Source organism: Arachis stenosperma, chromosome 1, assembly GCF_014773155.1.
Source record: "Arachis stenosperma cultivar V10309 chromosome 1, arast.V10309.gnm1.PFL2, whole genome shotgun sequence".
NCBI lineage: Eukaryota > Viridiplantae > Streptophyta > Magnoliopsida > Fabales > Fabaceae > Arachis > Arachis stenosperma.
The window spans coordinates 127,641,598-127,668,972 of NC_080377.1; the positions used below are offsets into that span (position 1 = coordinate 127,641,598).

The following is a 27,375-nucleotide window of genomic DNA, read 5'->3' on the forward strand; positions in this document are numbered from 1 at the left end:
ATTACTATAACTTCGAAGAGCCCGACATGATGAAGTCGGACTCCTACAAAAAGTTACAAAGATAATCCCTGAAAGAGACCTAAACAAGGTCCAAGAAAGAGGATTATCAAGTAACTCGACAGGGCCCGACGTGACGAAGTCAGCCCAGAAAGATAAAGTTACAAAGATAATCCCTGAAAGAGACCTAAACAAGGTCCAAAAAAGAGAATTATCAAGTAACTTGACAGGGCCCGATGTGACGAAGTCGGCCCAGAAAGATAAAGTTACAAAGATAATCCCTGAAAGAGACCTAAACAAGGTCCAAAAAAGAGGATTATCAAGTAACTCGACAGGGCTCAACATGACGAAGTCGGCCCAAAAAGATAAGTTACAAAGGTAATCCCTGAAAGAGACATGAACAAAGTCCAAGAAAGAGGATTACCAAGTAACTCGACAAGGCCCGACGTGGTGAAAGTCGGCCCAAAAATATAAAGCTACAAAAGTTACAAAGGTAATCCCTGAAAGAGACCTGAACAAAGTCCAAGAAAGAGGATTACCAAGTAACTCGACAGGGCCCGACGTGGTGAAAGTCGGCCCAAAAATATAAAGCTACAAAGCTACAAAAGGTAATCCCTGAAAAAGACCTGAACCAGGTCCAAGAAAGAGGATTACCAAGTAGCTCGATAGGATCCGACACAATAAAGCTACTCCTAGACGATATCTTAAGAGGAAAAGCTACATATAAACAACACGGGCAAAACCCAAATTGAGGAAATCGGCAAACTCGGTAAGAAAACACTGTTGAAAGTGGCGTCAAGCAAAGGAGTCAGGCCGACACTCTCAAAAGACTACGAAAACACCAAGATAAGCGCAAACAGATATGATATAAGTCATAAAAATAAGCCAACATCAGAGGCTGACAAATTCAGCCCACAAAGCCGGAAAGCTATTTTGTTTACCAAAATAAAGTTGCTCAAACCTACAACTAAAAAGGTGGCAAAAAATAAAGAGTTTAAACGCCCACAAACTGGGCTATCTACACAAGATAGTTACAGAAGTCAAATCAGGCACCCGAGGGCTTCTCGGCAGCATCAGCACATGGTGAATGAGGGCGAGTCTGGAGAGGCACTGCGTCTACTGTCCCGTCATCCCGATTCAAAATCTGGCATTCAGGATCGGCCATAGAACAAGCAGGAGCTGAAGAAGCCGACACGACAGAAGCTTTAGCAGTAGGCTCAGAGGGGGGTTTAACATCGTCATCATCATCAAGGTCCTCGGGAACAATCTTGCCATCCTTCACAACATTATCCAAACTAAATAGAGCAAGATCAGCTCCCGGAGCGATAACCTGAACCTGCTCCCTCAGGTTCTCATAAGCAACAATTACGCTGCCTACAAGATGACCCTGGAGCTCGAAATAATCAACCTGGACCGACTCGAGCTCCTCTCGAAGACGCATCACTTCTCGGTAGGACGTGACGTAGCTTTCTTTGTGCTTCAAAGCCACATCTTCAGCCAATCGCACAGAGGCCGCCAGGGCAAGAGAGCTGGCCTTCTCCCCCTCCAGCTCCTTCTTCAGTTTAGTCACCTCCGCTTCAAACTCCTCCTTTAGACCCTTCATCTGATCAAATTCTTGCTTAGCTTCCTCCATAAAAGCTTTGGTAGCATGTAGAGGCAGATTTTGTGCAGTGCGATACAAAGTAGCTCCCATATGAGCCATCTTAACACTACTCCGAGTTATAAAATCCAAGTGATGAAGGAGAGAAACATCATCCATTGAAAGAGCACCATAGGGAGCGATCTGCTGGTCCACAAAACCAATAGGATCAAAATCCGGGGCATCTAGATTGAAAGGTTCAACAGTTAGAGGTCTTTTTGGAGGAGGGGCGGCCGAAGAAGAAACCACAACAGCAGTAGAAGATTGAGGGGGATCCACTAAGCGGACCCGAGGTGTAGGGATCATTCTCCTCAGGCCAGGAGAGCTCAGCACGGGTGGCTTCGAAGGAGCTTGGGAAGTTCCCTCCCCATCGGCCCGGGCCGAGATGTTTTGAGCTGCAGTAGCTTTCCTCGCCTTCTTGAAAGCCTTCATCGTATCATTATTCTTGGCCATCTTTGAAAAATGAAAAACAGCAATTTATCACACTGGGAGAAAAGTAGGAAGAAAACAAGAAACAAAATATATCAAGGCAGTACCCAAAGCAGTTCGAATGAGGGACGGGTCTCTCAAAGATTTTTTAGTATCCAAATGAGGAGGTTCCCCCCAAATATCCTCCAAAACATTCACAAAGGCCTGCTCGACCTCGCTCAACATCTCCCAAGTATATCGGGATACCACTACGTTCCTCTGCCACTCTAAGGGAAAGCAGCGCTCATTATTTTCATCCAGAAAGAAAGGTCGGGCTCCTTCAACAGCCCGGACCTTAAAGAAGTAGTTCTTAAAATCCCGGAAAGATTCGTCATACATGGAAAAACCTTGTGCCCCTGGGCAGACCTAAAAGAAATCCAAGAAGCCTTCTTCTTGGTAGTCCCAGGCTTGGTCAACACAAAAAGATACAGAAAAAGAGTTTGAGAAGGTGTAACACCAAATTCTTGACAAACAAGCTGAAAAATCTTGATGAAATCCCACGAATTCGGATGGAGCTGCAAAGGGGCTACATTACAAGACCACAGTAGGTCAGTTTCAAAATAGGTAAAAGGAAAGGTGATATTCATTTGGCCAAAAAAGAAATCATAAGTATAGAAGAAGGGACGCTCCCCCTGGGTCAGGATCGGGAAGCAAACTCTATCACCAGAATCAGGTGCTACTAACTCGTAATTGCTCTCCTGATCCTCACTGCTATAGATACGATGATGCATTCTAAGCATCACACAAAACTTAGAATCAGCTAAAGAAACACACAGCAAGACAAGAGAGTCCAGCCAATCGGACATCCCTTCAGGAACCACAGGAGATGCCTCGATAATATTTTTTCGGGAAGACATGGCCAACTAGTCCTACAAACAAGAAAAAGATTGGATTACAGAAAAAGGTAAAAACATCCCAGATCAAATCAAAACAACTCGAACAGCACAACCCAGCGACAGTATAACAGATAAAAAGGAAAACCCCTGAACACAACCCAAGGTCCAAGGGCATCCTTTGGAGGCAATCGGGGAATAAAACTTTCAGGAAAATCTACAAGGCCAGCGTCTCAACGGAAACCCTTCCTAAGAAAAACAAACGCAAAGAAGATCATACGAACCACCAAAAGAAAAAAGGCTATAACAGTTCAGAAATCAGCAAAATAGCAGACAAAATCCTAAAGAGCCAAACCAGGGAGATACACTCAGAAGCATACGAAAAGACAAAAATGGAAGCATACATCACAATAACAAAACAAGGCGCGGTAAAAATCCAAGCTTCCCAACAAGCACTTAGTCAAAATCAAAGTTTCAAAACCAAACACGACACAGCAGAACAGCAAGCAAAAAAGAGAAGACAAACCAACCTGAAAAAAGGAGAAGCGCGCGGAGAGTGAAGACGAAAGAGATCAAGAGTTGCCGTCGAAAGCAAGAAGAACACCTACGACCGTCAAAGCAATGTCACAAAGAAAAAATGTGAAGGGGCAGAAGATAGCAACAGAAGTGAGAAAGAAAAGGGGAAGTTACAAAGAGAAGAAAAAACCGTTTCTGTGTGTAAAGTTCAAAATAAAAAAGAAGCAAAAGAAACGGGGCATCGAAAACCAATTAATGGGGGCATTAAAAACCCTCGCGCATTCCCAAGGCAAAAACACTAAATGCAAAAGTGCGCGCTTTCAGAAGAAACGAAACAGAAACGCTCCGCATTCAAAAAGGAACTCTACGAAGACAAGATCGACAAAATGCTCGAGTTCGGCTTCACCCAAGAAAGTTCGAAGTCCTAAAACTAAAACTCGACCTCCAAGCAAAAGTCGAGCTCGAGCAGGGGCACTGTTCATACCCTGGGTCAAGGTGTCCGACCCGGGATGTTCTACAGACAAAGCGACCGACCTCTTCAAGTCAGGACAATCCGACTTCTTCTCAGAGAGCTCGGCCCAATCACCAGGAAGAGCCCAAAAAGGGCCCAACAGAGGAACACGACCCAAATCCTAAGGCAGTTCAAGCTATAGAGATAACGGCGGTTCCCTTGAAGATAAGATGACCTCACTCAAAGATAAGATAAGATAAGATAAGATAAGATAAATATCTTATCTCCAGAAAGTTCACTCCATACCATTATAAATTGTATAAATACACTAGAGCACCCAGGTATAACTCATACTCTGATTCTACTCAATACCTGCTTAATACCCTTGCTAACTTAAGTATCGGAGTCCCTTGCAGGTACCCCCACCCTCCGGGGACGAAGGAATCAATATCACCATCAAGCTCAACAAATCGGATACAACCGTTTCGACCAGCGCAGAAGATATCGTCCGATATCGACCTATAGTTTCAGGTAACCCTCGGAACACATATAATTCTGTTATTAGTGCTCTGCTTGAACCTATAGTGAAGAAGAAGAACTCCTAGGTACTGTCCAAGATCATTTGTTCTCTGGAACTATAAGACTTCGCTAATTTTCTCTCTCATATGATACCCCACATTATTAGAGAAGAAGACTCTAGTTTTCTCATTGTTGACTTTTTTACTCGAACTACACAAAAAAGCTCTAAGAACTCTTTTAATAATCTGAGCATGCTCCAAACTGGCTTTAACAAAGAGTATCAAATCATTTGTGAAGTAGGATGAGAGATATCGAGGCCACCTTTATTGAGTCTGATAGGTTTTCAGTACCCAAGACTAACCACTTCCGAGATAAGCTGAGTAAGACGCACCATCCATAAGACAAAGATATACAAAGAAATAGGATCTCCTTGACGAATTCTCCTTGACGAAGTAAATTCATACAAAGCCTCCCCATTCTAAAGCACATTCATCTTGGCTGAGGAAATACACGTACAGATGAGATTAGCGATGCAAAAGGGAATGCTAATGTCCTCGAGGGTGTTCTTGATAAAAATCTATTCAATCTATCATACATTTTTTCTAGATCGAACTTGATAGCCATCCATTCTTTAACCCCTTTTTTATTTCACATAGAGTGAATAACCTCCTGAGTGATGATAATAGGGTTAAGTATGATTTTGGTCCCCAACGTAGAGGCCAAAAATCGATTTCATCATCGGCCTTTTTTCGCTACAAAATGGTTCCCAAGGTTTCAGTTTGTTTTAAAATCGTCCTTCGGACGAAAATACCCTTCACCCCAAAATCAACCAAACTCAACAGAAGTAGAACAAAAGCCTACGCTAAACTAGAACTCACCACCACCACCACCAGTATCATCATAGTCATCATCATCATCATCAGAACTTCTCCCAAAATCAACCAGAAGTCCAAGCTGAACAAGAACCTACCACCACCACCACCACCATTATCATCATGGTCATCATCATCAAAAGAATAACAAAACTCAAAACAAAATCCACCACCACCACCAGTCACCACCATCATCATCAACACCAGAACCTACGACCACCCCCACCTCAGAAAATCAAAACTCAGAACTCAGAAAATCAGAACTCGAAAAATCAGAACTCAAAAAATTAGAACAATCAAAACTTAGAACCATCAACAAAATTCAAAACTAAAATTCTTCCTCTTTTATTCTTGCTCTGCTTCTTCATCTTCTTCAGATTATGCTCTGCTTCTTCATCTTCTTCATATTCTTTAGATTGTGAAAAACAAACCAAAATATTTAAAGAAATTCAAGCAACATGCACTTTGAACAATAATCAACAAATTCAGCAACAACAATATTCCAAATTCAAGCCAAATCAAAAGAAGAGATTCATTAACAGAGCATGACATTCAGATATTCCACAGCAAATTCATAACAAATTCCATAACAATTTCAGATATTCCACGACAAATTCAAAATCACCAAGCAAAAAATTCAGATATTCCACAACAAATTTTACAAAAAATCCAGTTCAGCGGTGGGCGGTAAGGGTCATGGAGCAGCGGCAAGGACGCGAGTAACAGTGCGAGCGGCGAGGAGCAGGAGCGGCGGTGGCAACGGCGAGGAGCAGCGACGGTGGCCCTTAGCTTTCTCCCTTCCGATCTCTCTCTTCTCCCTTAGCTTTCTCCTCTCTTGCTCTCTGTTTCTCCTTCCGATCACAACCGGCGGTACAGCGGTTCGGCATGGAGCAGATTGCATGGGACCGTTAGAGGGCTACCTTTCGTTGAGAAATTTCCTACATAGTATATGCACCTTCTTCTATCAAGACATTAAAACGAGATCCTCCTTTGAAGTCCTGATTCTTGTTTCCCTTATTTCTTTATCCATTATTATGAGAATATTTTGGGGTAGCTATGTTTTTATTGTCCGTATTATATCTTTTATTTTTCTTTCTTATTGGTCACCTTACCATCATCTATGGACCAAAATCAAGAAGATCCTGATTAGCGCATTTATCCTCTTGATTCTCGAGCTTCCCTTGATTAGCAAGAGCTCTAGAAATGGTGCTCTTGTTGTATCTCACCTTCGCCAATCGACATAGCTGCAACTCCAGTCCTCGGATGAGTCTCCACGCTCACAGTAATTTCACTGTATTAATCACTTCAATGTCCATATTTTCCATAACTAAAAAATAAAATGGAGGTCTTCATACTCAATATTGAGAATACTTCCATGAAAAATAATTTTATTAGTTTATAATAGATTTACTTATTAGCATATATGGTTAATGTGAGTCACCAAAAAATATATATATATGGTTAATGTGAAATTTACTTTTTCAATTTTAAAATAGGTATCTTCTTTTATGTTTGAAAAATTAATAAAATCCTTAATCTAGAAACATAAATCCTTATATTAAATATATTATAGTAATAGTACAAAAAAATTTACAAAATTATCTAATCGAATTGATACGTTTAATTTTTTTAAATGATAAATTTAAATAAATAATTGTTTTTACTAATATGTACAAAACTTTTTTGTTCATGACAAATTTTGAATATAAACGTTCTTATATGTATACTGAAAAATTAATCCGGGGATTAAATTTAAACAATTAAACCCACTTGTAACTTAAAAAAATGATTGATTACAGATGTAAGAGTAATTGCTGTCTGACTAAATTAATTTCGAAACAATTTGTGGTTTTTTTAATCAGAAATTGGGGTTTCCCTGTTGTCTATATATTTACGGAAGGATCATATTCAGTGTGTTTTCGTGGACCGTGTTATCTTTCACCAATCACAACTTTTCATTTTTCAATTTACATCTTCGTTCTCTGTTTTCCTCCTTTTTTTTTCTCCGAAAGCCCTTTCTTTTCTTCCTTGATTACATCCACGCGGTCATGGAGGAAGTTAACGGTATTATTCTCGCTTTAACTCCCATTTCTGGTTCCTGATTTTATTCCAAGCACAATTTCTTGAGCTTCCCTGATTTCAAGTTTCAATTTTTCTGGGCAATTCTGTGATTCTGGATTTTTCCACGCTTACCCTTTTCATCGGTTTGTATGATCCTGTAATTTTAAAGTACTGGGTCTGATGAACATGGAAAAAGTTCGTTGCTTTTTCTTTGTATTGTTCTGTAGAGCATTATTGCCAATTGTTTGTTTTGTTTGTCTTATTTGCAAACTGTGGACCCCTTATTGCATTTGGATGTGATTGATTAAAGTATATAATAGAGCTATTATAAAAAATAGGAACTTGCAGAGGAATGGTTTTGCTTTCTGTTAATTTGTGTTTGTGTTCTTGATTGTTTCAGTTGTAGAAACTAAGGATGGAACTGTTTCAGTAGCTTCTGCATTTGCTGGTCACCAAGAAGGTAATGCTTCTTAACAGTTCAGCTATCTTAATGTACAGGGTTGACTTCTTGATTCATTGAGACAATTAGGTCCTATCTATCATCTCTGTTTGAACTGTGTTTTTCATTTCATTCGGTAACCGTTTATAAACTTGAATTTATGATCTATAATAGTCACTTTGTGAATTTGAAACATTGGTAATTGAATATAAATTGATACAATTTATATTAAGATTTCTTACACTTGAGTTTTGAATGTATCAAATTTCTAAATTAATTGATAGTTTGAGATGGAGGGAGTACTTATTTGGCTTGAGTAATCAAATGATATGTCCATTGTTTCAAAAGCTACATACATGTGGGGTTTGATTTTGGAAAAGAAAAGGCATTGATTTGGATGTTTCGTTCTGGTGTTGCTTTCGGTTAATTAGCTGTGCAGGATAGGGACCATAAATTTCTAAGAAAAGCAGTTGAAGAAGCATACAAAGGAGTAGATTCTGGACATGGAGGTCCTTTTGGTGCTGTTATAGTTTGCAATGATGAAGTAGTAGCTAGTTGTCACAACATGGTTCTTAGTCATACGGACCCTACCGCACATGCAGAAGTTACAGCAATAAGGGAGGTAAGATTAAATCCAAATGATTTCCTCATACAGTATGAAAATTGCATAATTTGCTAAACATATCTAACACAATGGTTATCTGGCGTTGGCACCGTTATCCAATGTTTTCAGCAAATACAAAGTAGCTAGATGCCTAGATCTCTATTTGAATTTTAGTACGTAAACGATGACACTGATGAATGTGCTGCAACATTGTCGAGAACGCAGCATTCTTTCCACAATTTACATGTTGTTGCACTTTGGTTTGGAAAAATTATTAGTTCTTCGGTATATAGAAAAATGTTTGTAGTTTTGTTCCGTTGAACAATAGGTTAATGAGTAGACACTAGACAGAAATTCAATACCTGCCATCTCACTCAAGATATCGGAATGGATAGTTGATACTTGATAACCTTTTACATGTTGAGAAAAGAGACTAAAAACTGGTTTGATTAGTCTGTGTACATCTTTCTTTTAATGGTTTAGATGTGGCAAAAATTTTTTTGTAATTAATGTCAACATAAAAATTGATAAATGCTTTTGGTTTCGGTTGAATTGATTAGTGCATTGCTTTCATTTTACAGGCTTGTAAGAAGCTTAAGAAGATAGAACTGTCAGATTGTGAAATATATGCTTCTTGTGAACCTTGCCCCATGTGCTTCGGTGCAATCCACCTTTCTCGAATTAAGGTTGGCAACTTGGCGTGACATGCTTTTCCTATTTTTTTTTTCTTTTCTATATGCAGTCCTATATTGTTTAGATCCTAATGTAGTATTCTTTCCAAGCAGAGGTTGGTTTATGGAGCGAAGGCCGAAGCAGCAATCGCTATTGGGTTCGATGACTTTATCGCAGATGCATTGCGAGGTACCGGATTCTATCAGAAAGCACAGCTGGAGATCAAAAGAGCTGATGGCAACGAGGCCATGATCGCGGAAGAGGTGTTCGAGAAAACGAAGGAAAAGTTCCGAATGTATTAGATCTTTTTAATTCATTTCATCACATCTGATTGAAAATTGGCCATTCCGGATTGATTGGCTTCATTTAAATTATGGAAATTGTTGATAAATAGATTGGTTTCATTTGGGATGTAACAATTTACAAGCTAGGATTGGGATTGTTTCTGTTGTACTACTAATCTTCACACAGGAAGATATATCAAATGCATTTCTTTACTTCATTGCCATCTCCATTACCACTGATATTGAAACTTGAAATGTAAGGCTACATTTTCTTTTAGTTCCTTATGATTTTCGTGACCAGTGGTTTTCATAATGTGGTTTACTATTTGAGTATTTGCTAGCTGGATTGAAGAATATGCTACTGTTACACTCTTCACTCAGACATTTGGAACCGTTTTGCTTCTTGTTTTTGGTTATGGGGCAAAACTATTGATGGGCCTAACATAGTTTTTTGAATAGAGAGCATTCATGGTAAGCTACATAACCCTTAAATGGAGGTCCAAGTCTTCTAGTTCATAAAAATGAGACGTGATCTTTTTTCTGGTTGGGTAGACTAAAAGTTTTGTGATTTTGTTCTTGGCTTTTAAAAGTGTGTTTTGGAAATTTTCCTAGTTACTCTAGTTTGATCACTGCAAACTCCAACACAAATGGGCGTGGATTCATGCAAAATTTTCACAAGACTAAACCATATTCATATCTCACTATAAAGTAAAGAAGGAAACCTAAATATGATTTGTAACAAAATAATAATAATAATAATAAAAGATGATATGCGACCAAGTCAAATAACTTTTTCCCATGAAGTTATTCATTTCTTAAAAAAGAAAAGGAATAAGCTGAGATTGTAAAATTCAGAAAGTAAGTACAATGTTGTTAGAATATATTAGGATCAATTAGCATTTATTAGAATTATTTAGTATATCTGAATATTTATTATAAAATATTACGTCTTTATTATTATGATTCTCTTAATACTTATAAATACTTTTTTATATTGTATCATTTCAGATAACTTGAATATACTCAATAATATACAAATAGTTAGTCTTTTATTTCTAACAAATGTAATTACAAAAATACTGTATGTATATTAAAAATTAATTATTAAATCAGTCACTATGTAATCAATTTGGGTTAGTCGAGTGATGAGCTCAATCTGCCCGATGGATTAGTCTTTGGTCTTAATTGATTTTTTGTATATATCCAAGATATATAGGTGACATTGAGGAGTGTTTGCTCCATCTCTTTCCTCCTAATCTCCTATTATTTGTTTTAACGATCATTTCTCCATTTTTTATTGTGATTCATAGCATCTATGCCTAACACCAGCACACCAATTTGTTTTCCCATTGGCATTTTCAAATATCGATTTGTAATTATTATTATAGGGGGTATGTATTTTGCGTTTGATAATGTGATTTGCGGCTATACAAATTATTTACTTGTCAAGTCAACGCAATGGAGAAAACGCGAAACCAAACTAGATGACATCAAAATCAAACACACACATGAACAGAGGAAGAAGAAGAAGAAGAATGAGTCAATGAAACAAAGGAATGGTTTAGTGTGAAGGAGGGCAGCGCCGATATCCTTTACCAGATTCTAATTTCTATCTCTTCATTGCATTGGATTGGATTGCATGCACACATAGACATTGAAGTAAGTCCAAGTTGAAGGGTTAGTTTTTTATTTGATGTCATAATCAAAAGTAAACGTAAGTCTTTTGAAAAATAAGGCAATGCCGCATGCTACAAGTAAATGGCTATTTGCATTATGGTCCTCTCTAGTTGAAAGTTGCAACTTTGGACCATCATTTTGATTTTCTGCTTTCTTTCATTGTCTCTTAGCTTTAATTCCCTCTCGAAGACGACACGACACACTTCTTTTCTTTTTCTTTTTCTCCTCCACTACATTACATAACAGTGCCGTGAACAAAGGGAGACTCCATAACTTCTACTATATATTCCTAAGTAAGTATCAACAAGCTAAGGTTTAACACATACATAGTATCAAATACAAAAATAATATTTAACCTTTGGAAACATGTCATTCTTATTTAGAAAGACACACATACATATATAGTGATAGTAATACGACCTACTGTACTAATTTGATTAGTCGTGTTATCGATTTACTTGTTTATTTAAATAAGGATTAGAGATTCGAATCCACAACATACTCTTAAATTAGAAGCTTAAGCATTTTTTAGCCAATAGCATTAATTAATTAAAATTTGGTTGCAAAGAGTATCATTGAGAATATATATATAAACTTTAAGTTAAAAAATATAGGGGTGTTTATAGATCGGATTTAATCCGCATATCCGCGGTATTTATCTGAATTCGATTTGAAAGCAGGGTTATCGGATCGGATTGCGAATTTTATGTAGGTATCTGCATATTTTTTTAATCCACAAAAATAAATAAATAAATAAATAAATATTCTTTTTATGTTTTATTTCAACTAATAATTATTATATATGTTGTATTATTTTATTTTTATTATTTAAGAAAAGTATGTTTAATAATATTTTAAGAATAAACATATTTAAAAGAGTAGAAAAATAATATCTTATTGATATTTTTTAAATAAAAATAAGTATTTTAAAATATTTATATATTTTACGAATGTATCCGAAATCCGATTCAATCCACACATGTGTAAATCGGATCTAATCTTAAAAATTACAGATATTGAATCCGATAATTTTAATGTGAATCAGATCGAAATTTTGATCATATCCAATTTGATTCGACCGCATTCACCCCCTAAAAATCGCTTAAAGCTATATATAGTCATAAAGACCTTCGTCTGCCAATAAGAACAACCAAGATAAAAAAAGGTTCACTCTCCAATTAGAGACTTCGAATTCCATCAATCATAGTCTATAGATATCTAAACATAAAAGAAGCTAAGTAAGATCCCAATTAAATAACCCGATTCAGCAGTTCGAACTAGGTATTATAAAGTAGAAATTTCTCAACAAAAATTCTTTTCCATTATTCTCAATCTATAATAAGAATTTAATGAATATGTTTGGAGAACTTGAAAATAATATAAATATGATGGTCCAAATGTTGATCAAATAATTAATGCGGGAGAGACGCGCAAAGAATAATTGTCCAAGTCTTCTTGTAGGACCTCATCATCATCATAAATATATTAATCTTTGGATAAATTCCTTCAAAATATCACACCAATGCAACTATTATTATATATGCTTCTGGATGAAGTGTATGTTAAAATTATTTTATGAGGAAGTATAGGGAGCTAATAGAGTATCTGTACAATGTGTATAATGAGAGTTTAGGGATGTTCGATTGAGTAGGATATTAAATATTTATTATTTCTGAAACTCGGATAGTTATTTTGGATAATATAAATGTATTGTGTTTGAGAAATTAGTAGTATTTTATCGTGGATGTTCATTTTTTTAACTCATATTAGGTCAAATAAATAGTCCATTATACACATTATATAAATACTCCATTAACTTCCTAATAAAATTCTTTTTTTTAATATTTATATTGGGTACTACACAGCCTCTTTTTTCAATATATAGGTTAATTTTATTTTTAACTAAAAATAACGAACTTGCAATCTTTTAGATGAATATGGTGTACAAAGGTTAATTAATTGACTTGCTTTGAATAAGAATATTCTTTAACCTAATTAATTATTACCGTGTATCAATCATAAATTTGAAGGCCAATTTGGAGTCTTTCAGATTTCCTTTTCCTTGAAATAAGAAAATAAGAATGCTAAATACGTGTTGGTAGTTTTAAATAATCTTTTTAGTAATGCTAAAAGTCAATTTTTTTTAAGTTAATATCAGTTAAAATTTTAAAAATTATTTTTATATCTTAAATTTTAATTTTTTAATTCTAAACTCTAAATTATAAATTCTAAAATAAAATTAGTTAATATTGGTTAATTAAAAATTAATTTTTTATATTGTTTATCCTTGTAAAATATTTGTTTTTTGGTTTTTGGTTCGATAATATTTAAAACTTAAAAAGACTTTCGTTTTAATCATATCGTTAATTTACTCCATTAAATATTGTCATCATGACATGTTAAATATTAATATAACATGATTTGTTATATTAACACTTATTTCAGTTAATTTGTTACATTTTCATTCACCTTAGCCCATTAATGGCACAACTAATAATAAAGATTAAAACTAATTTTTTTAAATTTTAAAGCACCAAAACAAAAGTATCAAGAGTGAAGTTATAGTAAATGATCAAATTTGTCTAAGATTATTTATTTTTTAAATTAGTTTTTAAAAAAAATTAATCAAATTTTTTAAAAATTTTAAGTTAATCACATTAGTCTTTTAATCTATTACTGATGACATTAGAGTTTGTTGATATGATATGTTAAGTGACACCACATCATATATCTCACAGTTTTAATTAGTTGCTAAGTGTTAACATAATAAATTTATGAAATTATATTAAATCAACTCTAAATTGAGATATTTCAATGCATTAATATTCCTCTTTTTTTTTTGGTGACTGCATTAGTATTCCTCTTAATTTGAAGTTGATTTGATCTAATTATATAAAATTATCATATTAGCACTAATTAGGAATGTTGGATATGTATCATAATTAGTCTAGTGTCATTTAATGTGTCACATCAATAAATTATAATCTCATTAGTCATTAGTAATGAAAGGGACAAAAAAAACTAATTTAAACTAATTTAAAATTTTTGAAAGATGAATTTAATTAAAAAAATAAAAATCAATTTTAAAAATAAATAATTTAAAAAAATGATCATTTATTCAATAAAATTATTATATTAGTGCATAATTTTTCCTAGGAAGTTTCAAGCTAAGGTTCCTTCCTAGCTACCAAATAAAATATCAAAATAAAACAGTTGGTAGTTTGTCTTTCCTGATTATGCCTATTTATGCTTGCATACACATTGACCACGACATGAATGGATCTTGACTCTCATGTCATAATAACCCAAAATCCTTGTCGGAAAATTAATATGTATGTCCCTTCCACTTTTATTTCACTCTTTCGTTCTTCAAAATCTTTTCCACCTTTTTTACTGCATCTTTTAGAATATTGATAGGTTTTTTTTTGGGCGTTACTGTACGTTCTCATACTATTATTAAAATTACCACAAAAGGAAAAAAAATTAGGGTGTTTGCGATGCGGTTTGGTTCGGTTTTAAGAGAAAAAGTCATTCGATTCGAACGCTTAATTTATGTGCGATGCGATTTGGATTGGATGAATTTTTTTTGGAAATTCGATCTGATTACAAGCGGTTTGAATCGGTTTAGATTTGCGGTTTTTTAAATAAAAAAATTAAATACATATAACAAGTTTCAACATCACATTTTAAATAACCAACAATGACATAACAAATCTTAACAATATCTTAAAAAGTCAACGATAACATAACAATAGAAATAAAAGTATAGGTTAATTAAAATAAATAAATAATATAGAACATAAAATATTTATTAAATAATAATAATACATGAATAATAGAAAAATGTATAACAAATTGAACATGTTATAAGTATAATTGTAAATATAATAATAAAATAATAATATTATAGCACATTGTGTGATTTGGATTGGATTTGATCGGTTATGAAAAATAGATTCGAAATCTGATCCAATCCAACGGTTTGCGAAAAATAGAATCCAATCAAATCCGAATTAGTACGTTTTAATCGATTTTCGATTTGAATTGGATTGGATGAACGGTTTAATTTAGATCGATTTAATTTGGATCTGTTTGGAATATAACAAATCATCTTCATTATTCTAGCCAAAAGTGTTAGGATTTGGTTGAATTAGTCCCACATTGCTTAGGATAGCAAATGGAGTGGGTGGCCTAGGCTATAAATATGAGGCTAAGTTTTCCATTTGTTTTTACACCAGTCAGAAACACTTTAAGCTTGTATCTGATTTTTCTTTTTCTCTGTACTTTTTGATTAGAGAGTGTTGTGAGGTGTAGTTAGATATTTGCTTTGAGAGAGTGTGGGTGTACTGGGGTGCCGGTGTTAGAGAGAAAAAAGTCTATGTGTTGTAACAATTTTCACATAGTGATATTCTCTGGTTGTCATTTGACAATGGCCCTGATTTTTTCTCTGGTAATTGGAGTTTCCACGTTAAATTCTTGTGTTGTGATTGTGTCTATTTTATTTCTCTGTCAAAAATGTTTTCTCAAAAAAAAATAGTATATTATTCTCAACAAAAAGTCCTCCAATCATGCATTCTCTAGCTAGAAATTGAACTATATTTATTTATATATATTACTATTCAAATCCAGTTCCATGATCAATGGTGACAACCAGATAAATAATCAATAAACAAACAGTTGCGTGCCTATGTTTTGTTGAAATACATATATAGATTACTTTAATTTAGTCATCAAGTCCTTTGATGCAAACAGGTTATTGTATATAGGAAGTATATATAAATCTTGTCACTTTAATTATCTGCAAGAAATTCTAAATTCCAAAAACTTTTAGTAAATAATTTACTAATTTGTTAGATAGATAATAATTTTTATAAACAATGTGAATAATAGGTTTTAGAATTAATTCAATAAAGTAAAAAAATATTCTACTCTCAAATTACTTTCTAAATCTTAATATTAGGATAACCATCTGTATTTTTAATGAATTAAACATCCAATCAACTATTATTAACTGTGAGTAAATCAAATAAAAAAAATAACTATCTAATTAAAAATAATGAACATAATTATCTGCATACCTATTGAATTAAACATCTGATATATTCATTATTCACATTATTTAGTATTTTCATTGTCTACCTATATTTTTTCTTTATTAATACATATATACATGAATCTAATATAATTTATTACATTCATATTACACACAATTTACATAAATTATTGACGGAGAATATATATATATATATATATATATATATATATATATATATATATATATATATATATATATATATATATTATTATATTAGCTACATATACATGCATGTTAATTAGGAAAAAAAAAATCCTTTTGATCATCCACTAGAAGCTCCTAATTAATTAAAGCTTTTACTATGCAAATTGAAATAATATTAATTAATTTCATCCGTTGTATGCATACAATGATATAGATGTTATCCTTTGATTCCTTTCCCATAATGTGTAAAGCATCCATAGATCTAACAAAAATCTCCTTTGAATTTATAGGTAAGAATGCATCACGTTTCAATACTTGACTTACGTTAGTATAACATCTCAAACTTAAAGCTTGTATTTAGAAGAGACGCTGAAATTAAAAGATAAAAATAAAAAATTGAATTTAAATTAAATTTTGGGCAAAAAACGGAATTAAACCAATGGAACAAGAAAATTACGTGAATCAGGCAAACTGAAAATTGCTTCACGAATCAGCCAAAAGACATTTCTATGTAATTCGACCTAACTTGGTTCAAACTCCATAAACACGTAATTCGAACTTACTTGGTTCGAACTCCATGTACTATAATTCGAACTTAGTTAGTTCGAATTACCCCTTTGTTCCACTCCCATAGTAATTCAAATCGAGTTGGTTCGAATTACTCTCAAATTACATCAAATAATAATTCGAACCAGGCTGGTTCGAATTACTAAGTTTTCGTCTATATAAGGAGTTCGAATTACCCTCGTTCGAACAACTTCTCCATCCCCATACCCCACCAAAATTTCAGAGAAAACGACCCAAATTCCATCCAACAAAGACACGAACAGAAAACTATGCAGATGGGAGACGATCCGGCAAGGCTATATCGGTTGGACGGAGTCGCTCATATAGTCGGGGTGATCAACGACGAGGTTAGTGGATAGAACACTTCTTTGCGATCAGTTTATCTGAGTTAGTGGTTTTGCATGTGGTTTTAGTGGCAGTTTATGTTAGTGGTTTATCATAGTGGTATTGCATGTGATTTTTTTTAGAGGTTTTGTATGTGGTTTTAGTTAGCGATTTATATTAATGGTTTTTTTATAGTTATTTTGTTGATGGTTTATGTTGGCGGATTACGTTAGGTGGCATTGGAAGAGGTATATGATGTGGTTTTATGTGCGGTTTATGATAGTGGATTTGCATGTGGTTTTCGATAGTGGAATAGCATCCGGTTTATGTTAGCAGTTTAAGCTAGTGGTTTTGTTGACGGTTCAGTTTAGTAGTTTTTATTAGTGGTTTACTATATACCTGTGTAAGCGGTTTGTTATATTGGTTTCATATGTATATTGTGTTATTGGTTTCGATAAGTGGTTTCTGTTATTACTTAATTTTTTTATTGGTTTTCTATGTCGATCTACTAATGTGGTCCATGTAATGCCCAGCCACAGAGATGCATCAGGAGCATGCAGCGGCAACAGGGCATGCGACTCGATGAGTGGTATGTGCCGTACTTACAGATGGCGGGGTTATACCATCTAGCGAGGCTAAATGATAGATGGTTCTGGATAGATGAGCCCCTTCTCAGTGCCTTCATGGAGCGGTGGCGTCTTGAGACGCACACTTTCCATATGCCCTTCGGAGAGTGCACGATCACGCTTCAGGACGTGGCGTATCAGTTGGGGTTGGCAGTGGACGGCCGTTATGTCAGAGGTTGCCTTACGAATTTTCATATATATATCGAGGGTGGACGTCTTGCTTGGGTGTGGTTCGAGGAGTTGCTTGGAGTGATTCCTCCTCCGAGCCAGGTTCAGAAATTCGTAGTAACCTGCAGCTGGTTCCAGGAGACATTTGGAGAGTGCCCCGAGGGAGCCGATGAGGACACCGTTCGGCGCTATGCTCGTGCCTATATCATGATGTTGTTGGGCACTCAGCTGTTTGTCGACAAGTCTGGCAACCACATTCACATCAGATGGCTGCCCTACGTAGCTAGGCTTGAGGAGATGGGTTCCTATAGTTAGGGGTCTGCAGCATTGCCATGGTTGTACCGGTGCATGTGCCGAGTGGCGAACCGACATGTGGTGAAGTTAGCGGGCCCACTTCAGCTACTTCAGTCCTAGATCTTCTGGCGTTTTCCTAGGTTTAGGCCTGCTGGGTATGATACATGCAGCTGGCCTTTGGCATCGAGGTAATCTACTATTATATTTCAAGTTAAATTAGCTAATGTTGATGTACGCTTGTGCTGTTTTACAATTCTGTCATACTTTTAGTTAGAAATAACACGGATGTCCGATGCAGGTGGTCAGGTTACAACCCTTCCGTTAGCGAGAAGGGTCCTAGAGTGCAGATGTGGAGACTGCAGATAGACATGTTACAGCCCAGGGATGTGAGTATACTTTCGGTTACTTTTATTTATATAACAATACTTTAAGATTGTGTATACGTAGTTTGCTTGACAATGTTGTAACTTTTGTGCAGTTTATCTGGATGCCGTATAGCTCCCTCGAGGTACTGCATGTTGTGCATCTGGAGGCATTGGAGCCTCGACACACAGCGCTGTGGCGATCTGTGACATCACTTATATACTTTGCCGTCATAGAGTGGCATCAGATAGATAGGGTTCTACCACAGTTCGGCGGTGTCCAGCCCCGACCGTGTTCCGCCCTAAACATCGACTTTCTGATGTCGAAGGACGGGAGAGGCGGTGATCGTTGGTTCCCGTCCGCTTTCTAGCATTGGCATCTTCATTGGGAAATTCGTGCGGACCACGTCCTCCGGTTCGATGTTGTTACGGACCCTAGACCGTCGCACACATACCTAGATTGGTGGAGCGGCATGGAAAGAGGTTCTTGTCACCAGAGATGTATTTGGGGGATCCGAGGGGCGTTCCTATTCCTGTCGAGGCGTCACAGAGGGGTCCTGGGCTAGTTCCTGACATGGATCGAGTTGACGACGTCCCTGATAGGCGTCGGATAGAGAGGAGAGCTCGAGTCGGGACACGAGGGAGCCAGTGTGAGTGGAGGTGGCTAGACCAGGCTATGCAGGAGGCTGATGACGCAGGTCGGGGTCGTGGTCGAGGATGAGGGCATGGAGGCAGACGAAGGGCGCATGTTGCGGGGCACGACGATGGTGATCTTGGTGACATGGCCGGTGGGAGAGGGGCTGTAGTTGGGGTTGTTAGTCCCCATCATGGTGGGCAGCGTGGAGAGGGATACGCTATCGGAGATCCCTCTGCCCATGATGAGGCTGGACTTGGGGAGGGGCCGCTCCAAGATTACTTCCTTGGTGTTCCCGGTGACGACCAGCCACTTCAGGAGAGTACGCCATGGGTGAGTTCGGGCAGCATGTTCTCAGACTTCCTTGCCGGTGTTGGTCTTGATGCGGATTTTGGTGGACCACAGTTCCTCGATGAGATCAGTGCCATCATGCAGGAGGATGAGGCTGCCCGTGGTCGGAGTCAGACGACGGGGACACAGGGACCGTTAGATGTCGATCTTAATGAGCCTCCCTCCATGCCTCCTCCTGACTATTTCGCTTTGGGTGGTACCCCAGCTTCGGCACATACTGCTTGGTCACATTCAGTTGCCGGGCCGTATTCATCCAGACCGTTACATGTCCAACGCCTGCACAGGCAGCCCCGCAGGACGAGGAGGATGAGATCGAGGATGAGGATCCCCTTATCCGGAGAGGTCAGAGGACACGAGTACCACGTCGTTGCTTCACGGGGTCGCACCTATTTAGATGATTTGTGTGTCATGTTGTATGTTACCTATCTTCGTCTACGTATTTATCAGTTGATGTATGTCTGTGTTACTTATTGCTTTATCGTCTATCATTTACTATGAAAACATCTTTACTTTGCGTTTTGATATTATTTAATTTCCGCATCACGTTTTAATTTAAATTGTAGATTTATTTATTGCCGTGTCCATTCAACAGACATTTTGTTTAAAAATCTGGTAACAAAACACTTCCTTTACTTAGGATCCCATGCTTAGTAATTCGAACCAACCTGGTTCGAATTACTATTTGATGCAATTTGAGAGTAATTCAAACCAACTCGGTTCGAATTACTAGGGGAGTGGAACAAAGGGGTAATTCGAACCAACCAAGTTCGAATTATAATACATGGAGTTCGAATCAAGTAGGTTCGAATTATGTGTTTATGGAGTTCGAACCAAACTAGTTCGAATTACATAGAAATGTCCTTTGGCTGATTCGTGAAACAATTTTCAATTTGGCTAATTCACGTAATTTTCTTGCTCCATTGGCTTATTTCTGTTTTTTGTCCTTAAATTTTTGTATTATATTTAAAATAAAATATATAAAATTTAATTATGACTTAGCATTATTTTTAGTTTATAATAAATATGAATATAAAATAAGAATATTTATTAAAATTTTTTTAATTATTAAAAAAATATTACAAAAATTTTAGTTTTTGTTTTTAAATATTTTAATTTTATGTGTTTTTACTTTTTAGAAGTATCAAAATTGAAATTTTGTATTTTAGAATTATTTTTTTTGTTTCAAATTCTAATTATCAAATATAATATTGAATTCTAATTTTTCAATTTCAGTTTTAGTATCTCTAAAAACAAACACTATCTTAAGAACTAATTTTACATCACTAATAAATTTTATTTTTTTATGGTAAATTTTAAATTTTAATAATATAAAAATAAAATTTTAATCTAAAATATTAATTAATATTAATAAAAATATTCTGCTTTTTTTGTCAGAAGTTTGTGATTTAGGTTTAATGCCACAAGTAAAAAATAAAACTCCAAATTTAATAGCATAGGCTGCAACAAAAATTTGGTGTTATTATGTTAAAAAAATAGTTCGGTGATATGTTAATTAATTAGTATGAGTAAATAGTTAAATTAATTTTTAAAAGATTATTTATTTTTTAAATTGGTTTTTAAATTTTTTTTAATTAAATTCATCTTTTAAAAATAAGTTAATTATGTTAATTCTTTCGTTATTTTCATTACTAATAACGTCAGAATTTGTTGATATGGTACGTTAAATAATATCACAATACACATCTAACCATCCTAATTTCATAAATTTATTATGTTAATAATTAATTAAGACTTTTAAATATGTATTATAATGTCACTTAACATACTATATTAACAAATTTTAATATTATTAATAAAAAAAACAAAAAATTAACATAATTAATTTAAAATCTTTAAAAAATAAATTTAATTAATTTTTTTAAAAAATAATTTAAAAAACAAATAATCTTTCATACACGAATTTGAACCTTTTTTCTAATTAGTATACTACATAAACAAAAAACGGATATTAGAAATGTATAGTTTTATCAATCTCCCTAACCTTTCTTATTTCAAAGCAGAAGTTAGAAATGTATAGTTTTAATTTAATACATGGATATGTATGTATAAGGGTCAACGGATATTATTGCCTGTGTTCTTTTATATGCTTAATGGTAACCAGTGTGTTTTGTACAAGAAAATAATCAACTCCTTCTAGAAATTAAAAGAAAGATAAACCAAGAAACGACACAAACACTACCTTGCTTCTTGTGATAACAATAGGGGAAAACAATAAATGACGGGAAATTAAAATAATATAACCAGCAAGAAATCTCTCTTGACATGGTCTATATATAGTGACCCACTTTGTTTTTTCTCCTAACAACATTATTTATAATATGTGTGCAAAATTTATTTTATGTGCACCACTACTACTACTACTCATTTTAAGTTATCATCATTTAACTGTTGTGAAATAGGATAAATCATATATGTATATTTGCTTAAATTTAAAATCATATATATATATATATATATATATAAAATAATAATAGAATAAATCTCAAATAAATAGATAACAAATTAAAATGAGCTATCATACATTATTTTCACGTTTACTTATCAATTTTTTTTTCTTTTTCCATTGTCTATTAATAACAAAGTCTTGAGACCGGTATAGCCCAAGAAATTTTCTTCCTATAATAAATTAATAACCACATCATATATATACCTTTCATTACTATACACATAAAAAAATCTAATAAAAAGAATTTAAATATATTTTTTTAATTAACCATACTAAAATCATTAATTATTAAAATCAATTATTAATATAAAATATATATTAAAAATAAATTAAATTATACATATATTTATACAAAAATATATAATAACTAATTTTAGTATACAGATAGTATTTTTATTTTTATTTATTTTTCTTTTACCTAATTTATTTTCTCTCCTTTTTTATTAGACCGTACCAATAATTTTCCATCACCACACAAAGAAACAAGAAAATAATGATTCTTTATATTTTATATGAAAATTCTCCACTAATAATATTGTGTATGCAAGAGAGGAAACTTCAATATATATGTCCCTCTATATATAATATGGTTCTGCATACTTTATTATTTCAATTATTCTCCCATAAGTAAACTGCGTCCTATATATATATATGTGCTGCATTGTTCTATCTCAAAGTTAGATCCAATAAATCTCTCTAACCCAATAATGGAAGGCAAAATTGCATTCAAGAATTTGCTTCAAGTTCAAGAATTTGCATTGAATTCCACTCATGATTCCTCCTCTGTTAGTAATAATACTGTAAGTTTCTATATATTTTCCATGTGATGTGATGTTATTGCATAATTAATAACAATTCTTGAATGATTTGTGCATCATCAGCTAGGATCTACTCTTCTGAGTTTGAGCTTGAATCCTCAACAAAATCAAGATCAGTCTCATACCCAAGTAAGTAATAATATAATGATGAATTTCATTTATTAATTTGGGTATGTACATACTACAAATTGAATAATTAAGTGTTAATTATTTTTAATTAACAAGCATATGTGATGAATAACAAGTAGTTTTAATTTGTTTGTGATTGAATATAATTGGCTTTTAATTAATTAGTTGGAAGTGCTGAAAAAGAAGCTAGAGGAAGTGAAGAAGGAGAATCAGAATCTAAGAATTATGCTGAATCAGATTAGAGAACACTATGGAGTTCTTCAAAATCAGTTATTGCTGGCGATGCAGTGCCACCAATTATCTTCATCCTCGCCTACAATAATTAATCATGACCTCAAGGCAAGTTTTAATTAATAAACTTGAAGAAATTCTTTTAATTTGTTTTCTATATATATATATATATAATATATGCTTCTATATATGATTCAACTTGGTCCTTGATCAATATATATATTAAGAAATATGCATTGCTTTTTGAAGAAAATGATGATTAAATGAACAAACTACTATATATGTATGGGTTCATAATTTTTTAGAATGACAATAGAGAAGAAATCTCGGAGAGAAAAATGTTACCCACCACCCAGAAATTTGGTTTTGATGTTAAGAATGAAATGATGAGTAAGCACATAGCATCACAAGAAGCAAAAATATTGGAGGATCAAGTACCATCATTTGAAGCTTCTTGCAAGAAAGCTAGAGTGTCCATAAGAGCAAGATCAAATTTTTCTATGGTATGTATGGATTTATTATTATATCTTTTTGTTCTAAGCTAAGGAATTTACTTTAATATTATGTATATATTATTGGTAGTGAATTTTGGATTAAAATATCTATCATTTTATGCAATTTAGTTGACTAATGAGAAGGGCGATTGATTCTCAGATGGTTGATGGGTGCCAATGGAGAAAATATGGACAAAAAACATCAAAGGGCAATCCTTGTCCTCGAGCCTACTATCGTTGTAGCATGGGACAAACATGTCCAGTTCGTAAGCAGGTTCATCCACATGTTTTTATTTTTATTTTTTTAATAGATTTATAGTATGAAGATTCAATTTTATATAAATGAATTTGAGTTGGTTTAGTAGTTATTTCATTAGTCTATTTAAATAAGTATCTGAGAGTTTGAATTTTTTTTTTGTGTATATACTAACTCATTAACTAGTGATAAATTTTTAAATAAAACTTCATTGCACAATGAATTCATTTTTAACTTGTCAAATTAAAAAAAAAATCATAAAAAAAAAGTTCAATTTTGCATGCTTATCTAGAAGTTATTATCTTATATATAGAATAGAATATTAGTTGCTTTTCATTTCATAGCAATGAAATGACGATAAATTCGATTAACTAAAATATCGCAACATTTATACCTTAATCTAAATATCATTAATTTAACTTAATATCTATAATTTATTGACCTAACATTCATAATTATATATTTATTACATATATTATTATATAATTATTCTAGTAATAATTAATAAATATAATAAAATAAAATAAATTTAGATTAATTTAAGTTTATTTTTATTATTTTTCAAATATTTTTTTATGTTTTTCTTATATTTACATTCATCAGTTTTATAATTGATGGGGAATTTTCTTTTTCGAGGAATATATAATAACTTAAAAAGGTAAAAACTCATATACAGTTATATTTATGTGAAGTTAATAATTAAAAATGGTTAGATGATTTTATAAATTTGACTAAATTATTATCTAATAACTCTCAATTATCAACTTTATAAAAAGACAACCCTTAAAAATATGTTTCCTCAACATTTGAATACAAATTGTAACAAAGAGAATGTTGAATAACAATGTAACAGGTGCAAAGATGTGCAATGGATGAGAGAGTTGTGATAACAACGTACGAGGGGAATCACAATCATCCACTCCCAGAAGCAGCAAGATCCATAGCCACGACAACAACATCAGCATTGAACATGTTCCTATGTGGCTCCATGACCACCACCACAACTAGTAGTACTTCACTTTCACTATCTTCTACTTCATCATCATCATGTCCTACTCTAACACTCGACTTAACTACTCAACAACCCTCCAATGATATTATTGCATCAAAGCACACACAACAACCATTACTATTCCCTCTGCCTCTAAATGCTTGCTATACTCAAGAAAACAACCTTGCCTTGGTGGATCTTGTTACTGCAGCTTTAACCAACGATCCTTCTCTTAAGGAAGCATTACTTGCAGCTTTTTCCTCTCTCACTCACAATAATGAACATGTTTAGAGAGAGAGAGGTACGTACGTTTTACTAGTGTAGTACTATGAGAACATACCAATATTATGACATGAAATTTTGTGTTTAATTACCTGTAAATGAAATTCAAGAACAAAATTAAGTGACGTTTCTTGAGTAAATTTCATCACTCTATCTGCCTTGAATCATATCAGTAACATTAGTAAATCTTAAAGAAGTGATGATGATTAGTGATTAATGCATCATGAAATTTCCAAAGGGCTATTTCATCAAATTTTTCCTTTGCCATTAAATGATGTTACAACCAATTAAGGATTCGGTTCGGAAGAGACATATAATAATTGATAGAGAAATATTAAAGGATATCAGAATTTATTATTTTTTATCATTCTTAAAGTATCAATTCAAAAGTTGTTGGCCTCTAACACTTTATTAAATTTTGGCCAGCATATAACTAGCAAAGAATAGTGAATCATTAGATGAAATCTCACATTAATCTTACACCGTTAAAATTATCATTGATGACTATTTGATGGCTACAAATTCTAAAAATTGCTAGTCCTAGCACTCCTCTATACTTTATTCTATACTTTTAAACATAAATAACTAACTTATGACTAAAAATAATAAATTTTAATCTAATTTTAAACAAATTTACCGAATGGGAGGAAGTGGAGTTGGCCACAATGGCAGGTGAAGTGAAATTATTTGCAAGGAATAATAATCTTGTGTCCCATAACCAACGGTACGAAACTGTTTGGTCTTCAAGTTCCCATAAAATATGCGATGATTAAATTGAAACAAGACAACATCACCATGGTACGGATGAAACCCTCTCACTCTAAACACTCCATAACCAACTTCATAAACTCCTTCTCTTCCTCTCAATTCATCCCTCACTGAACTTTCATCTTGTGCTGGAACACAAACTTCATGCAACAAACACCAACCATTGTTCTCTTCATTCAGCTCCCACACCTTCACCAAAGATGAAAAAGAAGAGAAACAACTTACTCTAATCTTTCCACAAGAGACACCAACATGACCCGTATAAGAAATGTTCCTACGATCCGAGCCACTCGGAAATTCAATAATGTTGCACTCATTTTCGTTGCGAAAAGGATCATACACCAAAATATTCTCCTTTCCCATGAAGTAAAGCTTCCCTCCATGTGCAACCGGGTCAGAAAGAATAGTTGGTCGCGTGAAACTCGAACCGTTCGTGCACGAAACAAGTTTTGTTGTCCATTGTCCGGTCTCTGAAGAAAAAATTACTACTTCAAACTCTGACTTTTTTATACCTCTTAAAAACTCACATACTGTACCTTCGAAAAAAGGTATACGTACAATCCTAAATCTTAAACCCTGAACAGAATTATTAACAGAGACTAAGTCGATGTTTTCTTCAATATTGTAGTAAGGTTCGCAAAGAAATCCCTCGAGTGCGTGGCCGAGACTATTTTTTACTAGATTTTGGCCCCTAAGAGGTGGCGCGATAGGAACAACTTTGAGACTTTTCTTTGTGAGGGGATTGCAAACAAAGTATAGTCTCTCGTGTGGTGATTTTCTGCATAGAAACAAGCCGTTAGAGAACCCTACGATCTTTGAATATTTGTTGTAGCGCTTTCTTAGTGTTGGTGGTGGTTCATCGCTTTTCGAGTCGAACTTGGGTCCTAGAAAGCTCAAGGACAAATGGTATTGAGGGTTAAAAGAAAGATCACCATGAATATTGTGGGGGAGGAACAAGACTAGTTTCTTGCGCCTAGAGAGGGAGCATAATCGCCATTCTTTCTGGCATTCGTGGTGGTTCATACGAAGGAGGAGTTTGTGGTGGTGAAGGATGGATCTTTCGATGAAAATGTGGTTTGAGATCAAATTGAAGAACCGTTTGGATATTGATTTGCATCTCAAGGCTGCCTTGTAAGGAAGACGAGAATATATTTCGATCAATAAATCATCTGATAAGTTTTCCATCACGTAATGAAAATGTAACAATTCTCGAAAGAAATTAAACAACCTAAGATATATATCAAGCAAAATGAATTGCAGTAGTTTAATTAATTTGCATGTTGTGATATCAATTCTTCTTGTCTTATAAATATATATATATAAATATCATGAACTAGTCCGT

The 27,375-nt window shown here is 34.1% G+C and overlaps 4 protein-coding genes across 4 annotated transcripts; 3 read left to right on the forward strand and 1 right to left on the reverse strand.

The window, feature by feature from the left end:
* The first annotated feature begins 7,102 nt into the window (after nt 1-7,102).
* On the forward strand, nt 7,103-9,573 carry LOC130941968 (guanosine deaminase-like). Its single transcript, XM_057870631.1, has 5 exons — nt 7,103-7,359; nt 7,757-7,816; nt 8,227-8,417; nt 8,981-9,085; nt 9,185-9,573. Exons 1-5 carry the CDS (start codon nt 7,344-7,346, stop codon nt 9,371-9,373), a joined length of 561 nt encoding a protein of 186 aa, XP_057726614.1. The 5' UTR covers nt 7,103-7,343; the 3' UTR covers nt 9,374-9,573.
* Nucleotides 9,574-17,716: 8,143 nt separating this feature from the next.
* LOC130934496 (serine/threonine-protein phosphatase 7 long form homolog) lies at nt 17,717-18,983 on the forward strand. The gene is made up of 3 exons (XM_057864063.1): nt 17,717-18,257; nt 18,521-18,636; nt 18,729-18,983. Exons 1-3 carry the CDS (start codon nt 17,717-17,719, stop codon nt 18,981-18,983), a joined length of 912 nt encoding a protein of 303 aa, XP_057720046.1.
* Nucleotides 18,984-22,682: 3,699 nt separating this feature from the next.
* LOC130972342 (probable WRKY transcription factor 47) lies at nt 22,683-25,274 on the forward strand. Its single transcript, XM_057897169.1, has 6 exons — nt 22,683-22,864; nt 22,946-23,011; nt 23,177-23,350; nt 23,548-23,745; nt 23,897-24,010; nt 24,846-25,274. The coding sequence occupies exons 1-6, from the start codon at nt 22,772-22,774 to the stop codon at nt 25,272-25,274; spliced, it is 1,074 nt and encodes a 357-aa protein (XP_057753152.1). The 5' UTR covers nt 22,683-22,771.
* LOC130972326 (uncharacterized) lies at nt 25,128-27,326 on the reverse strand. Its single transcript, XM_057897168.1, has 2 exons — nt 25,903-27,326; nt 25,128-25,357 (listed from the first exon to the last, which is right to left on the reverse strand). The coding sequence occupies exons 1-2, from the start codon at nt 27,216-27,218 to the stop codon at nt 25,354-25,356; spliced, it is 1,320 nt and encodes a 439-aa protein (XP_057753151.1). The 5' UTR covers nt 27,219-27,326; the 3' UTR covers nt 25,128-25,353.
* Nucleotides 27,327-27,375: the final 49 nt, after the last annotated feature.

Bases quoted from the DNA above. Each gene is read 5' to 3' on its own strand.
- LOC130972326 (XM_057897168.1), bottom strand. From the start codon at position 27,218: ATGGAAAACTTATCAGATGATTTATTGATCGAAATATATTCTCGTCTT.
- LOC130941968 (XM_057870631.1), top strand. The intron at 7,817-8,226 runs GTAATGCTTCTT...TCGGTTAATTAG, and splicing joins ATTTGCTGGTCACCAAGAAG to CTGTGCAGGATAGGGACCAT. The intron at 8,418-8,980 runs GTAAGATTAAAT...TTCATTTTACAG, and splicing joins AAGTTACAGCAATAAGGGAG to GCTTGTAAGAAGCTTAAGAA.
- LOC130972342 (XM_057897169.1), top strand. From the start codon at position 22,772: ATGGAAGGCAAAATTGCATTCAAGAATTTGCTTCAAGTTCAAGAATTT. The intron at 23,012-23,176 runs GTAAGTAATAAT...TTAATTAATTAG, and splicing joins AAGATCAGTCTCATACCCAA to TTGGAAGTGCTGAAAAAGAA. The intron at 23,746-23,896 runs GTATGTATGGAT...ATTGATTCTCAG, and splicing joins CAAGATCAAATTTTTCTATG to ATGGTTGATGGGTGCCAATG.
- LOC130934496 (XM_057864063.1), top strand. From the start codon at position 17,717: ATGCAGCGGCAACAGGGCATGCGACTCGATGAGTGGTATGTGCCGTAC. The intron at 18,258-18,520 runs GTTCCTATAGTT...TCATACTTTTAG, and splicing joins AGCTAGGCTTGAGGAGATGG to TTAGAAATAACACGGATGTC. The intron at 18,637-18,728 runs GTGAGTATACTT...ACTTTTGTGCAG, and splicing joins ACATGTTACAGCCCAGGGAT to TTTATCTGGATGCCGTATAG.